We start from the raw sequence: 17,462 nt of genomic DNA on the forward strand, positions 1-17,462 counted from the left end.
TTGGGCTTAGTGATGATGTATAGGATATCCTTATCTTTAGAAGACAGGAACTGAAATATTTTTGGGTAAAAAGTCCTAACACCCCCATTTTCTACACAAATAGTTCAGCCAAAAATATATATCATGTGTATGTATTTTTCAGATAAATAAAACAAATATGGCAAAATGTTAAAAACTGCTAAATATAGGTACATAAATAGCAGTGATAATTATACACATTTTATATCTTTCATATGTAAAAAATTCAGAATAAAGTATGTGTAAACTCACAGACTTTAAGTTACACCATTTAAGGAAATGATAAAAGCAGAAATGTACTAACATAACACATTAGATTACTATTCACTTATTTCTTAGAGTCTTTATCTTTACTTACCATGTATATCTGAATAAAAAGAAATTAATCAGTTCATAGTAAACCACTGACAATAAGGATAAAAAATATTTACAATCCATCTTCTTTCACTTGAGAAATGCTTAGGTATACATCTAAATTATGTCAGCCTTTTAAGCAGATGGTAAAAAGTTCTCACTAATCATTAGCTACCTTGTTTAATCATTGTCTTCAATTATTTCACATTTATACAAATGTGTCATTTTTAGATACATATACTAAAATTGGAATACTCAAAAGGAGTGAATATTAGAAAGTGTTTACTCTAAAATCACTATATGAAAACCATGTGTCATACAAAAAACCTTGCTTGCTTTTGGAAAAAAAATCAAAAGTTCACTTCTGAGTACCTGTTTCATAAACTGGATTAGAGATCTTCGATTCTGTTCCCAGAAGTTTGGCAGATCTTTTTCAAATGGGTATTTTACACAACCTAGTTCAATAGTTACTTCAAAGCAATTTGTTTGTAAATAGTTCCAGTCCTGCATACCACCTAAAAGTAAAAAAATAAGAGAAATCACTGAGGAAGTTCTAAATAGTTTACATCCTGAAAGGTTTTGGTTTTTACCAGCATTCCTAGTAATACATCACATTCATCTTGGATCTTCATTGGTTGAAAAACAATAATGCATTCACGGGAAGGTTCTCTAATGTTTGTAGTCCAAGTAAAACACCTGTACTTTCATGTCTAATAGAAATTCATGTGTAGCTTACATTCGTCCTATTAGCACATATATGGTGTTTTGCAGTAGTCAGAAACAAAAGTGAACACTTAAACCAAGTTATAATGCATAGCTTTACTCAAAACTCAAAGAACACAAAAATAAAATAGCTGAAAAGGTTATTTAAAAATTTAAATTATTTAAACAATATGTTTAAAAGAATGATTCTTTCTCAAAATTAAAAAAGATCAGTAATAAGCCACACCATTCCAGAGAACAGAAAATCCATCATGTTGTAAGGTTTTGATAATCTTTACCTGGGACATTATACCAATTAGCTCCATTTGTTATTCCATGAGGAAAATATTCATTAGGATACATATTCTTGCAAGGTCTACCTTGAAACATCTGGGAATTTTCCTGAAGAAAAAAAAAAGAATCTTTACTTGTATTTACTTGAATCTACATCAAAAAACACAGGAAGAATATAGGATAATAATAAACGTGGTACCAATAGTGAGAATTAGGGGTTGGGGTGTGGAACAGGGACAAAGGAAGAAGTGAGACTTTTCAATATATAAATTCTATATGTCATTTAAATTTTGTCTATATGAATTTATTTTTAAAAGTTAAAAATGTTCTTTGTAGGATAATATGTAAGATTTTATTATTTGCAATTATAAGTAATTTAGAAAAACTCAGCCTAATCCTTCTCTAAAAAATTTCTACTTGCTGGTGACTCATGCCTGTAATCCTAGCTACTCAGGAGGCTGAGATTTGAGGATTAAGGTTCAAAGCCAACCTGGGCAGAAAAGTCTATGAGACTCTTATCTCCAAGAAACTACTCAAAAAAAGCTGGAAGTAGTGCTGTCTCAAGTGGTAGAGCTCCAGCCTTGAGAAAAAGAATCTCAGAGACAGCACTCAGGCCCTGAGTTCAAGCCCTAGGACCAGCACAAAAAATATTTTTAAAATTCTGCTTATATTCACACATTAATTTTGTATTTTTAAGCATCTTAAATCACAAAACAACACACACATCCACACATCCACACACACACACACACACACACACACACACACACACACACACACACACACACACACTATAGAATCAGGAGCCTTCCCTAACTTCTAGAGGAACTAGGATAAGCCTTTGGGCACTGATGACAATGTATTATACTCTATTACAGTTAGCTGCATTTTTTTCTTCCACTAAGACAATTCTCCGGGAAAGGGTTTATCTTGGTGTCCTCAGCATCCAGTACACTGTCTGGCACCCCGGACATATGTGTAAGTGCTTACTCAACAAAGAGTAAGAAAAATTGCCATCAAGGCACAAAGAAATGTTATTGGAATCCAGAGGAGAGAAGGCTAACTTTTGAGAGGTAGGGGCATGCATAGCTCAAGTGTTAGAATGCTTGTCTAGCAAACTTGAGACCATGTGTTCAAACCCTAGTACCACTTCTTTTATAAAGGTTACTTCTGCCTTGAGTGGCAGAGCAAATTTTCTGGAGGAAACTAAACTGAAGCAAGATTTTATCTCTCTCTTTTGGGAAGAGAAAAAACAGAAAAGTATGGAGGTAAAAATAACCTTAGCTGGGGGGCTGGGAATATGGCCTAGTGGCAAGAGTGCTTGCCTTGTATACATGAAGCCCTGGGTTCAATTCCCCAGCACCACATATACAGAAAATGGCCAGAAGTGGTGCAGGGTGCTAGTCTTGAGCAAAAAGAAGCCAGGGACAGTACTCAAGCATTGAGTCCAAGCCTCAGGACTGGCAAAAAACAAAACAAAAAACAAAAAAACTTTAGCTGGGCACTGGGCTCATGCCTATAATCCTTGCTACTCAGGAGGCTAAGATCTGAGGATTGTGATTCAAAGCCAGCCTGGGCAAGAAAGTCTATGACTCTAATCTCCAATTAACCACCAGAAAACCAAAAAGGCATTGTGGCTCCAGTGGTAGAGTGCTATCCTTGAGCAAAAGCGCTCAGGGGCAGTACCCAGGCCCTGAGTGCAAGCCCCATGACTAAAAAATAAATAATAATAATAACCTCCCATTTTCTTTTTACTTTGAGAATGAACCATTTAACTTTTAGCAATCCCTTACCTGAAGTTTAATATCCCCATTAAAGACTTAGGACCCTATAGAACTTTTATATTAAAATCCATTATTTTAAATCATTGCAATAATTGTCCATATGCTGCTTTGCTTTTTTGCTCATTTAATGAGGTCTTACACTATAATCTTCTATCCTCTGTGTCCCCATTTCCATCAATAACTATCTACCCATACAATTATTTTGATGTAGTATTATGCTATTGCACCACTCTAACATGTATGTTGTAAATCTGCACAAAAATCTTAAACTTAAAAAATACTTTAAAAAATTCTAAATAGAATTTCTAATGTTCTTCCTGCATCTTAGTAAATCATCTAGTATGAATCCCACTCTAGGATGCCACAGTCCTAGACAGAAACCATTAACATTCTGCCTTCATCTTCAGAGCAAAAAGGAGCCAGTGATGACTTTTAAAGGGTGACATGTGATATATTAATGGCTCTAGAGATTTATTCTCATAAATAGTGGAGGTTTTTTAAGTCTTGTTTTGTTTTGTTTTTGCCAGTCCTAAGGCTTGAACTCTGGGCTCGGTTGTTGTCCCTGAGCTCCTTTTGCTCAAGGTTAGCACTCTACCACTTGAGATGTAGTGCCACTTCTAGCTTTTTCTGTGATTTAATTGGAGATAAGAGTCTCACAGACTTTCCTGCCCAAGCTGGCTTCAAACCACAATCCTGAGATCTCAAGCCTCCTGAGTGTCTAGGATTACAGGCATGAACCACCAGTGACTGGCTATAATTGGTATTTTGATAAGGACGTCAAGACAAGTCAATGGACAAAGAATGATCTTTTTAAAAAATGGTATGGAGACAACTGAATATCCACATACAAAAGAATAATCTTTGGCTTTTTCCTCACATCATACCCAAAAGTTAATTCAAGATAGCTAAAAGTATGAGGTAAATCCATAAAAGGCTTTAAAAATACACACAGGAACAAATCTTTGCTGCCCTTGTTTCCTGATTGTTACATTAAAAGCACAAATGACAAAGAGACTGATAGATTGGACATCATCAACTTACTTTTAATGCTCACTTTTAGGTCCTCTCCTCCCAAATGGTTTCATTTTTTACTGAGTGAAGGTGCTTTTCATATTCTCAACTCATGTTTAGGTATATTTTGGTTTTCTTGTTTGCATGTGTAAAGTTTCAATTCCTAGTTGTAATAGTTCTCCATGGAAGTACTGTTCATTTTTATGATATTGGGCTGTTTTACATTAAGTCTTAGTTGAATGGTGCAGTTTCTGTAGTTTAGCAAAGTCCACATAATTCAGTGTGGCTGCTTTCATTTTTTTGTCTTAGTGGTGAGGGTGAAGTAACAAGGCCTTGGATTTTATAATTCTGTTCTTGTAAAACCCTGTATTTCCCTCTATTTTCTCTTGTTTTCCCCTTCACTAACTGTCAAAGGCCACCTTTTCATTTCTTTCTCCTCCAGAAGCTGAGTTTGGAAGATTTTCCTTTAAACCACATCGGATTCTTTTTGAAATCTCTTCCCAGTATTTCATGCTTTCTTCTGCCCAGTTACTTAAACGCATTTTAGGCTCTAGGTTATATGAAATGTATGGTCATTCCGAGTCAGCTTTAGGCCCTCACGTCACTAATCCCCTGTTCTGTCTTCTCAGTCAGTTCTTCCTACCATAAACTTGCACGGGTGAGGCAGGATGGAACACAAACAAATTATGCTGAGATTTCTTTTAAAAAAAATTTAAACTTATAGTTATTTTGCACTTTTAGATCTTTTGTAATACCAGTGGTAAAACTGTGGAAGTTGTTTTGTGCCATTTAGGAAGTAATTCTGGGAGGCTGATTACTACATAGCCATCACTCTCTGGTTACTCAAAAGTCTCCTATTCACTCTGGAGAAGTCTGGAAGCATAACAATGAAAAATTTTGGAAAGGTAGCTTTATGAAAAGTTATTAATGTAAGTTCCACTTTTAGGCAAACTGCTTGTTAGTCAATAAAAGGGAGGCAGTGAGTAAAGACTGAGAACTTTAGTGATCACTTTCCCATTAACAACAGATATGAAGACCTAAGATTCCAGTGAAAGCAGGATGCTGTGGGATCAAGAAATGGATGAGACAAGAGTAGGGCACAAGTAATTGGTAACTGAGAATAGAGTCAGAACGAACTTACATCGGGTTACTCAGAGTTCTACTTCAATTCAATGCAAAGTGATCTACTGAGAACCAGACTAGCAGAGGCCCATAATCCCTCGAGTGGGAAGTGAGGCAGGGAGTCAAATGGCAAAACATGAGACACTGCCAACTAGATTGAGGACTAAGCTGAGGTGAGAGCGCATACACATGGAATGCAGCAAAGTGTCACCACTCAGTGAAGGCTGTGGGAAACAGGTAATATTGGGCTGGAGAAGAGACACCCAGTCTCCTACTGAGGACTGGATATCAGGAAGGCAGACGTGTCGAAGGAGCATACCAGAACTTTGGAAGTATCACTGAAAAGATATGGTCATGAGTCCAGGCAGGAGAAAAAGATGAGAGATAAACAGTTTAACAGCCTAAGAGAATAAAGAGAAGTTAAGGAACAAGAAGTCACAATGCGGGTGAAAAACTGAACCATGAGGACAGGTGCAATATGTAATGGGAGTTTGTGTGTGTGTGTCTGTGTGTGTGTGTCTGTGTGTGTGTGCAAAATCTGTTCCAATCATTTTGATTTAGATAGATAATGCAATACCCATTCTTCTGTCATTATTCCATGTACATCACTCCTCCCACCAAAAAAAAATGATTTTTTTCCAACAGAAGGAAAGATTTATTTCCTCCCTTGTTGCTACTGATATTTATAGAACTGGGATTTGAACTCAGGATCTTTCAGCTATGCCCTTAACCTTTTCTGTTATAGTTTGTTATTTCTTAAATAGAATATTGCTTTTTGCCCCAGTTGGCCTGAACCATGATTCTCCTATTTACACTTCCTGCACAGTTGGGATGACAGCCCTGTGCCACTGTACCCAGCTTTTTATTGGTTAAGGAAAGGTCTTACTGAGGGGAAAGGGGTGACATTGTCCAAAAAGAAATGTACTCATTACCTGATCTATATAACTCTAACCTCTCATTATATTGCCTTTATAATAACAATAAAAAATCTACTTTACACTCTGTACATCACTTTGACAATAAATAAGAAAAAAAAACGTGTTGAACAGAGAGGAGTTATAGAAAAGATATCTAAAATGTTCAATACACATTAAATTTAGCTTTTATATGGTACCTGGGACTTGAAAAAAATCTACTTAAAAAAAAACAAGGCACTGTATACCTGTAACCCTAGCTACTCAAAAGGCTGAGATCTGAGGATCACAGTTTGAAGCCAAACCCAGACAAGAAAGTCTGAGACTCTTATCTCCACTGAACCATCAAAAAAACTGAAAGTGGAGTAGAAAGTAGAGTGCTAGCCTTGAGCATAAAAGCTCAGGGACAGCACCCAGGTCCTGAGTTCAACCCCCAGGACCAGGACCAGGACACACACACACACACACACACACACACACACACACACGCACACGCACACGCACACGCACATGCAGGCACGCACGCGCGCGCGCCCTGGGTTGGTCTCTTAACAGCCATCTCCCCAGCCTTTAGCCTCCTAAATAGTTAGGATTGCAGGCATGAGCCACTGTGCCCAGTAGAAAATAACAATCCTTTAAGGCAAAAATCAATAGCTATTCTCCTTTACTTGCAACTCCTAATAATCACACAAGTGCCACTTGCAGAGAATCAAGGAGTAGGAAAGGCAGACTGACGAAGGACTGACTAGACAGCACAGAGTTGAAGTATTAACCTTCTTTATCTATATTCAGGTAAGTTATAAAGGGAATTTGAACACACCTATTGCCCAAACCCCAACTTTGAAGTTTTTTCTAAGAATATGTTTTAAAATAAAAATTTCAAACATACAAAACTTAAGTTTCTGGTCAGAAAAATAATCCATATTCTGAAGAGTACTTACTACCTTATGTATGTAACTATAACCCCTCTGTAAATCACCTGGACAATAAAATTAAATTTAACAAAAACTTTTGCCATCTTTCTCTTGCTATCTACTAATATAAGATTAAATACTTTAAACTAGTCATTAGCAATGTTTTCCTGAAAAGGGGCCAGATTGTAAAAATTTTAGGCTTTATAGCCCCCTAAGGTCTCTGTTGCAATTTTTCAATTCTGCAAGGTTTTCTACTTTAGTTTGTTAACATGGTAATATACAAACTCATTTTCAAAAGTTGAAGGAGGAAGCACCCATAGGCAATCTGTGAAAGTATAGCTATAGCTACAATTCAATGTCTTGTAAGTTAATTTACAAGAAGTAAGTGGTAAGCTTGATCTTCCCACTGGCTGTAGCATGGCAGTTTGTCAATCCTTCTATTTATCTTTCACTTGGCTTGTAACTTAAATGTTTGTTAAATGAAAGAAGCTCACACCACATATTCCAGGTACTGTGCTATTAAAGCCAAATGGAGAAAGACATGTAGTATATTCACAAAGTCAAGTAGGAAATAGGAAAAGAAAAGCCCCCGAAGCCCACAGACTAGCTGACTGAAAGGAGTCATGAAAAACCCAACCAAGAAAACACTTGGAGGACATTAAAGTTCCCCCTCTTCCTCTGACACTGAGGTTTAAACTCAGGACTTTGTGCTTGCTAGGCAGGTGCTCTATTACTTTTGCTGTGATTATTTTTGAGACATGGTCTCACTTTTTGGCTGGGCTGGCCTGGATTGCAGTCCTCCTATTTAAGCTTACCACTATAGCTGTGGTGAGAGTATATGCCATTACAACCAGCTTTTTCTTGTTGACATAAGGTCTCATGAACCATTTTGGCCAGGCTAGCCTGGAATTATAATCCTCCTCACCTTTATTTCTTGAGTATTTGGGATTATGGGTATGAGCTATTGGTGCCAGACTCCACACCACTCTTTAATCAATTCATTTTATAGCATATGATATTTAAATACAAGCATACCTTAGAATAAGAAAGTGCTATTTGTTGAAACACAGCATCATCTGGTGATTTACTGTATGTGGCAATTCCTTGTTCATCATCATCAAAAGGGTAGTTAACCACCAGTGAACCTACAAGCCAAAAAAGGGAAAAATATACCATTATTTGTTTCAAAATGGATCACTGACATAAAGTAAGCTTTTGATAACAGTGCCAGAGAAGAAAAACAACAAAATGTGTTCAGGAACAGAAATGAGAAATAAGGCTTGGAGTGTGACTCAGTGGTAGGATACTTGCCTAGCGTATGCAAAGCTATGGGATCAGCCCATCAAAAAAGAAAAAAGAAAAAAAATAATTAATTTTGTCAATAAGAACCAAAGTGAGCAATACAATAAATAGCTACATATGTAAGACCTAAAGGTTGCCTTAACAGGAAAGGTCTTGGAAATTTATCTATTTACATATCAGAATGGAAACCAGAAGTATGCAGGTATAACTTGCATAATTTTATAATACCTAGGATGAGAAAAACTGAATGAATTTGTTTATGTTTTCAGTAAGACTAAGACAGTTTACGGGTCATGAAATTTAAAAATAACAAGAGGTTATTTTTAATAATAAATTCATCTATCCATCTCACTTCAGAGATAGGAAATCTAAAGCAGAGAGATTAAATAACAGGGATAACAGAGCAGGCCTGTTCACACTCAAAATAGTCAAATGTTTCTCTTAGGATCTCATTAGAAACTATTCAGCAGCTAAGAGACACGTGAAGCTATCAGCACCCTTTGTGCTTCTCAGGCACAGGTTTCCATGCACATTCTCACTCCCCTGCCAGAGAATGGAATCTTTTATTTTCCTATTAGTCACGCTGTTTTCGTTCATCTATTATGCCCTCTACTCAGCTATTCACCTTTGCCTTTTTTTTTATCATGATATTTCTTCACAGGAAGGGAGGAAACAGGATGGAGTTTCCAACCTTAATTTAGATGAAATAAGAAACAACTGCAAATATTCACAGAAAAAATATTCTTAGGCAGCAAGTATGAAGAACTATACTCATTCAATCCCCAAGAATAAGTATGCTGTAACACCTCCTCCTACTCAAATGTAATGTTTCAAAAACATCATTTCACCTTAGATCTGTGATCTGAATTCACACAAAAAGAATCAGCTGAGTACTAATAGCTCACATCTGCAATCCTAGTTACTTGGGAGGCTGAGATTGTGAGAACAGTTATTTGAGGCCAGTCTGAGTGTAAGTTTGAGAAACCCCCTTCACACAGCTAGGTGTAGTGATGATGTGCCTGTCATCCTAGCTGCATGGGAAGTTAATATTGGGAGGACTGAAGTTCCAAGGCAGCCAAGAGCACAATGATCCATCTCAGTGGAGAGAAGTTGGGCATGGAGAAGAAAGGAGAGAAAGGGAAGAGAAAGAAAGAAGGTGAATAGAGAAAGGGTAGAAAGGGTAAAGAAAGAAAGGCCAGGAAGGAGGAAAAAGAGACTGAAGGGAACAGCCATATAACTGGCCTAAAAAACAATAATACCTTTTTTGTTATATGCCATAGAAGCAGCAACAGAATACTCATTTTCTAAAAGCTTAAGACTATAAACAGATAAAGTTTCACTAGAATTTTCAATTGCTCCTAATAAGAACACATTAGTGGAATATAGAGTTGCCATACCCCCATGCAGGTTTGCCGACAGCACAAATGGATAGGCCTTCATCCAGCTCATTACAGCAATAGTTTCTGGTTGGGTAGGATCTGTGATCTGAACAAACTGGTCTGGGAAATTCCGATTCAGATCAAAGTTGTTGCTATTGTTTCTTCCAATCACACTTACTGAATCTCCTGAAAGATAGAAGATTCACGTTTAAGCTATGTTTTACTTGCATTTTAATCCAACACATACTGCTTCAGCTATTTTAACTCACGGTCAAGTGCAAGCACATTATAATTCATTATTATCAATTTCTTTGTGATTAAAATATATCTTATTGCCCAATGGCTCATGCCTGTAATCCTAGATACTTAGGAGGCTGAGATCTGAAGATCACAGTTAGAAGCCAGCTCTGGCAAGAAAGTCTGTGAGACTCTAATCTTCACTAAACTACCAAAAAAGCTGAAAATTGAGCTGTAGCTCAAGTTGGAGAGCACTAGCCTTGAGCACAAAAGCTCAAAAATAACACCCAGGCCCAAGTTCAAGAATCAGAACCAGAATAAAAAATAAAATAATACATCCTATTTAAATTATGTGTTTCAGAACTCTTTTCCAGACCTTTAAAATAGAAAGAAAGCTAAAGCTACCATCATTTTGCTTCTACCCTCTAGTCATACTTTGAGAGGAAAAAATCCAATTATATAAATATATTAAGGCTTTATTCAACTGTCAATAATCAACACACAAAGACATGCTCACACCTTGGAGTGAGCAGTACTGGTTAAAGAGGAACTCTACTGTACTTGTACACAGGAAGACATTGTAAAGAACCAGACCAACTTAAAAGAAATTATGGTATGGTTACATTGAAGCATTCACCAAAAAAGTAAAGTAAGACAAAACAACAACAACAAAAAAAACACCAAAAAAGTTGGAAATTTAAACTGATCGATGAAAAAAGTCCAACTTAACCTTAACTGTGCATATTCCATATTACAATTATAAGAAAAAATGCAAATCAACTGGATAATAATGATAGGCTAATATAACTAGTAATTAGCTCAGGGTAAGTTATCAACCATGTGGCTGCATATTCATACTGTGGTTTTCCTTTTCTACTTACAGGTATTATTGCCTAGAAGTTGTGAGATATCACACCCCAAATAGAGTTCTCAGGCATATTTCAAGTTAGTTATTGAGAGAAACTGCAGTCACAGAAATAACTCTGAAAAGCTGATTTTTTTAAATAAAAAGAAACGTACATTTCTCTATATTAATAAGTATCAAACACAGCAGAAGTTTTTCCTATAAGACAATTCTTTTCCACCTAGAAAAGGTATTTTCTTTTTTTTTTTTTTTGGCCAGTCCTGGGCCTTGGACTCAGGGCCTGAGCACTGTCCCTGGCTTCTTCCCGCTCAAGGCTAGCACTCTGCCACTTGAGCCACAGCGCCGCTTCTGGCCGTTTTCTGTATATGTGGTGCTGGGGAATCGAACCTAGGGCCTCGTGTATCCGAGGCAGGCACTCTTGCCACTAGGCTATATCCCCAGCCCTAGAAAAGGTATTTTCATATGAGGAAGAGATTGGGGATCTGAAGCCTGCTCCAGAGATGACCACAGATACCTATTATTTAGAGACTTTATCTTGCTGGGTGCTGGTAGCTTCATCTATAATCTACAATCCTAGCTACTCAGAAGGCTGAAATCTGAGGCTCTCAGTTCAAAGCCAGCCTGGGGAGGAAAGTCTGTAAGACTCCAGTTAACCACCAATAAGCTGCAAGTGGAGCTGTGGCTGGCATAAGCACCAAATTCAAGGCATACCAGGCATAAGCAAACAAAACTCAAGGACAGTGCTCAGGTCTGAGTTCAATTCCCAAGAGCAGCACATGCACATGCACACATGCACACACACACAAAAACCTGTATCACAGTGTGCTTCCCCCCTCAAACTTCCATAGCCTGCAGCTACCTCCCCACCTAAGAAATCCAAACTCCATCCCTTTGCTTAACTGTATATAAACTTCAACTGTCTACTTAGTCATGTACTTTGTATATGGGTGCTCTGTTTCTGCACATTAGTAAATTTGTTACTTTTTTCCCTGTTAATTTGCCCAATGTCTATCTATGATAGACCAAAATGACCAAACTTTCAGAAGGAACCCTTAAAACTTCCCCACAGAATTATGAGCTGGGAAAAAACAAATTTTTACTCTACTTGTGTTCTACACAGGTGGCTTGAATAAACCTGTTCTCCCAGATCTTGCTACGCTGTCACAGGAGAGACAGGCTTGCCTCACTAGAGGAGGCAGAGAAATGGAAAGTCAATGATTAAGCAGGCTAAGATTATGTCTGAGCAATAGAACTGGGTCAAAAACAGTCACTGCCTTCAAATACTTCTGGTTTGATTTCTCACTTAGAAGACTTCCAACACAACAATTGAATTTAAAAAATTACTGTTAAAATTAAACCATTTAGAAAAAAATTATACTATGCTGGAGTCTTTAAATCCCCTTCCTACATGGGGAACAGAAAATGTTTCTCTCACTTTTTCTATTTTTCCTGCTTTAATCCTGTTATACTAAAATAAATTCTTGTTAAAACTTTAAAAAGTACATATTAATCTTGATGGGACTGAGAGATTAGGAGATTAATAAAATACACTTCTTGGTGTGTCTGTGAGGACATTTCTTTTTTGTTTTTTTCAAATTTTTATTATCAAACTGATATACAGAGAGGTTACAGTTTCATACATTAGGCAGTGGATACATTTCTTGTACTGTTACCCTGTCCCTCATACCTCCCTCTCTCCTCCCCCTTTCCCTTTCCCCCCCTGAGGTGTTCAGTTCACTTTCACCAAACAGTTTTGCAAGTATTGCTTTTGTAGTTGTTTGTCTTTTTTTTACCCTGTGTCTCTCAATTTTGGTATTCCCTTTCAATTTCCTACTTCTAATACCAGTATACACGGTTTCCAAAATACTCAGATAAGATTACAGAGATGGTGTAGGTACAACCACTGGAAGGTGATACAAGAACATCATCAATAATAGAAGCTACAGATATAGATGGGACATTGAAAGTAGTTACAACTGTGATATAACAATCGTTTCCATAACATGGAGTTCATTTCACTTAGCATCATCTTATGTGTTCATAAGGGTATAGCTATTGGGCTCTTGTGATGCTCTGCTATGACTTGCCTAAACCTGTACTAATTATTCCCAATAAGGGTGTGAGGACATTTCTAGAGATGACTGACATGTGGGATAGCAATTGAGGAGAAAAGATCCACTCTGTGAGTAGTACCATCCAAAAGGCTGCAGGTACAGATGATACAAAGGTGGCACAAAGGTAGAAGGAGGAAGCCAGCCAGTCAGTATCGGCTCCACTCTTCCTGCTCTGCCATGGCGCATAGATACTAGATTCCAATTTCTTCAGTCTTTCCACATGATTTACCCTAGAGCTTCCCTAGAGAGCATCTAGGCCTTCAGCATTGGACTGGAGCTGCACCATTAGATTCCCCTGCTCTGAAGCTTCCAGCTTCTTGGACTAAATGACTATGGGTTCGCTCACAGTATGCAGATGACAGCCTCTAATAATTTAGGCCAATCTAATAAATCTTTTATAATTCTATGTGTTCCTATTGGTTCTGCTCCTCTAGAGGACTCAGAATAATAAAGACATTACTAAAATACAAGAAAAAAAAGCTGTGAACATAAGCTTGATCTTAATGAATAGTCTGGCCAATTTACAAGTATATAAAGGAGCTTATAAGAAAGGAAGAAATTCCAAGGAAACAAGAGGTTCAAAGTCTCCTCTGCCCTAGCAATAATCATACCATACAATAATTAAAACCCTAAGTATTACCAATCAGCTATACTTTACCTTCTTGGGACTTTTCATACCCATCAGGATTCATGGATGGCATAAGGTGAATTCTAGTGCTGCGAACCAAATCAGTTACTTCAGGATCTGTTCCAAAGTTCTTACAAAGGTATTCAATGAGGTTCAGGAGCAATTCTCTTCCAACTACTTCATTTCCATGCATATTTCCAATGTACTTAAACTCTGGTTCACCTGAAAACAAAAGTAATTACATGGAAGACATTTTCATTCTCATTTTTCATGGACTCTCCTTTTTCTTACCAACATGTTCAATGATCCTGAATGAAATTCTTTGTTGGTGGTGGTGGTGGTTCTGGAGCTTGAACTCAAAAGCCTAGGCACTGTCCCTGAGGTTTTGTGCTCAAGGCTAGCCCTGTACCACTTTGAGCCACAACACCACTTCTGGTTTTCTAGTGGTTAATTGAAGATAAGAGTCTTATGGACTTTCCTGCCCCAGCAGGCTTTGAACAGTGATCCTCAGATCTCAGCCTCCTCAGATCTCAGCCTCATGAGTAGCTAGGATTACAGGCATGAGCCACTGGAACCGAACATTTTTAACAAACATGTATTTTATCAAAATCAAGTAAAACCTTCTCAAACATCTCAAAGCTTCCTTAAAGACATGTATGTTTCAGCAGAATCAAAGTGTGTGTGTATGCACATATATGTGTGTGTACGTGTACAAAAAAATTTAATTTATAACATAAATATTAGTAGAAGGAATCTAATTTAAGTACATATTAAATACCATGCCTAATGTGGATTAGCAGATAGATTTCTTCTTTGGGGGGAGTAGATAGGCTACATTTTCTTTTTTTTATTATATTTTCTTAACTATACATATTACACAGATACCCTTCCTTAACAAAGGAGAGCAATATAACACAAAGCTTTGAGAGGCATTACTGAAATTATATGCAAGACCATACCAATTACCTGGTTCATGGACACCTGGATTATCAGATATCTCCATCACATAGAGTTCTCTAGACTCTACTGATTTTCCTAGTGAGTAAAGTCGAGTGATATTAGGATATTCATTGGCAAATCTTCTCAAGAAGATTTCCATGTCAGGGAAATGGTGGTGGTGAAAATCTTTTGGCTGAATTGGCTGGTGGAAGGGGATGTTCCAGGAGAAATATTAGGACCAGCAACTGTACTCGCAGTTGCTGCCACCTCAGTTGTGTCAGGGATTACTGAAGCCACAGTTGGCCGAAGGGAAAAATCCACCTCCGTGGCTGGTCCTTCTTTTACCATTATATTATTAACAGTCAACGGCATGTACCTGAAAAAATATTTGACAAAGGTGAGGGCTTGGAGTTAAGACAGACAATACTTCTAACATCAGGGAACACAGTAGCCTTTTAGTACCCTATCAAAACTCAAAACTAAACAAAGATACATGTATAAAATTTAAAGGAGTTTTAAGATATGATCTCTTAAGAATCTCAGACTAAGTCTTTAACTATTTTCTTACCAACCTTCTCAAATACCACCTACTACAATGTTCTCAAAAAAATAACATTCGAAAAATGAATATGCTAATTGCTCCATTATAACCATGGTTACAATATTTAAAAGTATAAGTTATCCATTTTTACTGTGCCTTATCAAACCAGCATTCTAGCTTCTTTCTCATGTTTTAAATTTCAAGATGAAATGAAAGGTTATCAGTTAAATCCTTATGAAGGCAAGCTTCCAGAAAGGTATGCAGGGTGGGGCGGGGGTGGAGGGGTTGGAACACCATTCCTTTCATATGCTAGGAAGCTGAAGATTCAGAGTTCTCCAAATGCCATTTACAGAGCCCTGGGTTGCTTCTGTTCTTGGGTCAGTGCTTCACATGGCTAAGTTTCTTCCCAAGCTTTAAATTTTTTTCTTCCTTCCAACATTACAATTACACTTCACATTTTGTCATATGACAAAATACTCCATGATACTCTTCTCTCATTACAAAAAAAAAGGAGAAAGGAGAAGAATTCAAACGTAAGGAAAAATAAAAGGCCCATATAGCAAATAATACTTAATAGATATCTTTCTGTCTTAGACATAAACAGACACTTAACATTTTAAGAGCCTAGTTTAAATTCTTACCCAGGTAATACTGCTGTAAGATTATATATTCCAGGAACAAGCAATCGGTGGAAATCACCAATCTGCCTGTTGTGATATTATGATTAATACCAGCCACTGAGATAGTTGCATTCTCTAACCCAGATCCCGTTACTGAATCTTTAACAAATCCTTTAATTCCAATGTGGACCTAAAAAGTAAGAATCAAAGTTCAGAGACAATCAATTTGAAAGGCAAAGCAACAGAACACTGATCTACTAACTTCTCGAACCTACCAAAGTATTTTCAATCCCTTGAATGTCAAATAAAATATAAACAAAAATACTATTTTTTAAAATATGTGGTGTGTCTGAATTCTATACCATTAAGGTGTTTTTGAAATTCCTTCTTTTCAAAGCCAGGTTTCTAATTTCCTTAGCAAACTATACTCTCTGGCATATCTAATAGTTATGTAATTGTTGTACGAGTTTAAAATATAAATTAAACTCGTATCTGTGATTCATTTAATGAATGGCAAAGGCTCTTGAAAAATACATATTTAAAGAACCTAGCAGTATAAGTTTGTTAGAAGTATTTGACAGTTGGAATTGAACCAGGATTTCTTTTGCTGATACCAATCATGTATCCTACAACCAAGGTACAACTCCAGCCCCTAGTAGTACAAATCTCACTGATTATTTCCATTTGCAAAAGTGTTCTAAAACAGGCAATGGGAGCCCCAGGGAATAGAAAGCTGGGGGTAGGATTAGGGAAGACAGTAGAGGCACAGCTAGGATATGCTCTAACAGATTATAATAAAATAATCAGTAGAAATAACCTATAATCTTAAATAATAAAAACAGATAAAGAGGCCAGGAGTTGGTGGCTCACACCTATAATCCTAAGTACTCAGGAGGCTGAGATCTGAGGATCACCATTTGAAGCTAGCCAGGGCAAGAAATTCTATCAGATTCTTACCTCCATCACACACACACACACACACACACACACACATACACACACACACACACACACACACACCTTACACACAGCCAGAAGTAAAGCTGTGGCTCAAGTGATAGAGCACTAGCCTTGAGGAAGGGACACAGCCTCCAGGCCCCAAGTTCAGGTCCAAGTTGGGAAAAAAACAAAACAAAAAAAATAAATAAAGAATACCAAATTTAGACTGCCATTCATATGCAACCAACCAAATTTCTCCTTTATTTAATCTACTGCTTCTATTCTCCAACCTTCAGGGATTTTTTACCTTTTCAATCAGTGTGATCAAAGACTCACGATTGTTCTCCCATTCCTGTCGAAGCTGTGAAGCAGGTGGGTACTTGCAACAAGACAGTTCTAGTGTGATCTCAAAACAGTTGGCCCATACATAATTATAATCTTGCATACCACCTGAAACATGAAGGAAAAAAACAAATTTATCCCCAAAATGAAAGGTATCCTACCTTTCAAAAGACTAAATTCAGCCCCCTCTGCCAAGTATGCATTTTCTTTTGTTTGTTTTTGTTTTTGTTTTGGTCAGTCCTGGGCCTTGGACTCAGGGCCTGAGCACTGTCCCTGGCTTCTTTTTGCTCAAGGCTAGCACTCTGCCACTTGAGCCACAGCGCCACTTCTGGCCATTTTCTGTATATGTGGTGCTGTGGAATAGAACCCAGGGCTTCATGTATAGGACGCAAGCACTCTTGCCGCTAGGCCATATTCCCAGCCCAAGTATGCATTTTCTTTTC

The 17,462-nt window shown here is 37.4% G+C and overlaps 1 protein-coding gene across 1 annotated transcript in view; it reads right to left on the reverse strand.

Annotated features, from left to right (window-relative positions):
• Cpd (carboxypeptidase D) overlaps nt 1-17,462 on the reverse strand; it is a 70,753-nt gene that overhangs the window by 22,129 nt on the left and 31,162 nt on the right. The window contains 10 exon segments of the mRNA XM_048366445.1: nt 745-887; nt 1,374-1,476; nt 8,149-8,258; nt 9,813-9,980; nt 13,669-13,860; nt 14,605-14,784; nt 14,787-14,953; nt 15,760-15,820; nt 15,823-15,928; nt 16,985-17,127. Coding sequence (XP_048222402.1) covers nt 745-887; nt 1,374-1,476; nt 8,149-8,258; nt 9,813-9,980; nt 13,669-13,860; nt 14,605-14,784; nt 14,787-14,953; nt 15,760-15,820; nt 15,823-15,928; nt 16,985-17,127 — 1,373 coding nt within the window.

Source organism: Perognathus longimembris, chromosome 17, assembly GCF_023159225.1.
Source record: "Perognathus longimembris pacificus isolate PPM17 chromosome 17, ASM2315922v1, whole genome shotgun sequence".
NCBI classification, from domain to species: Eukaryota; Metazoa; Chordata; class Mammalia; order Rodentia; family Heteromyidae; genus Perognathus; species Perognathus longimembris.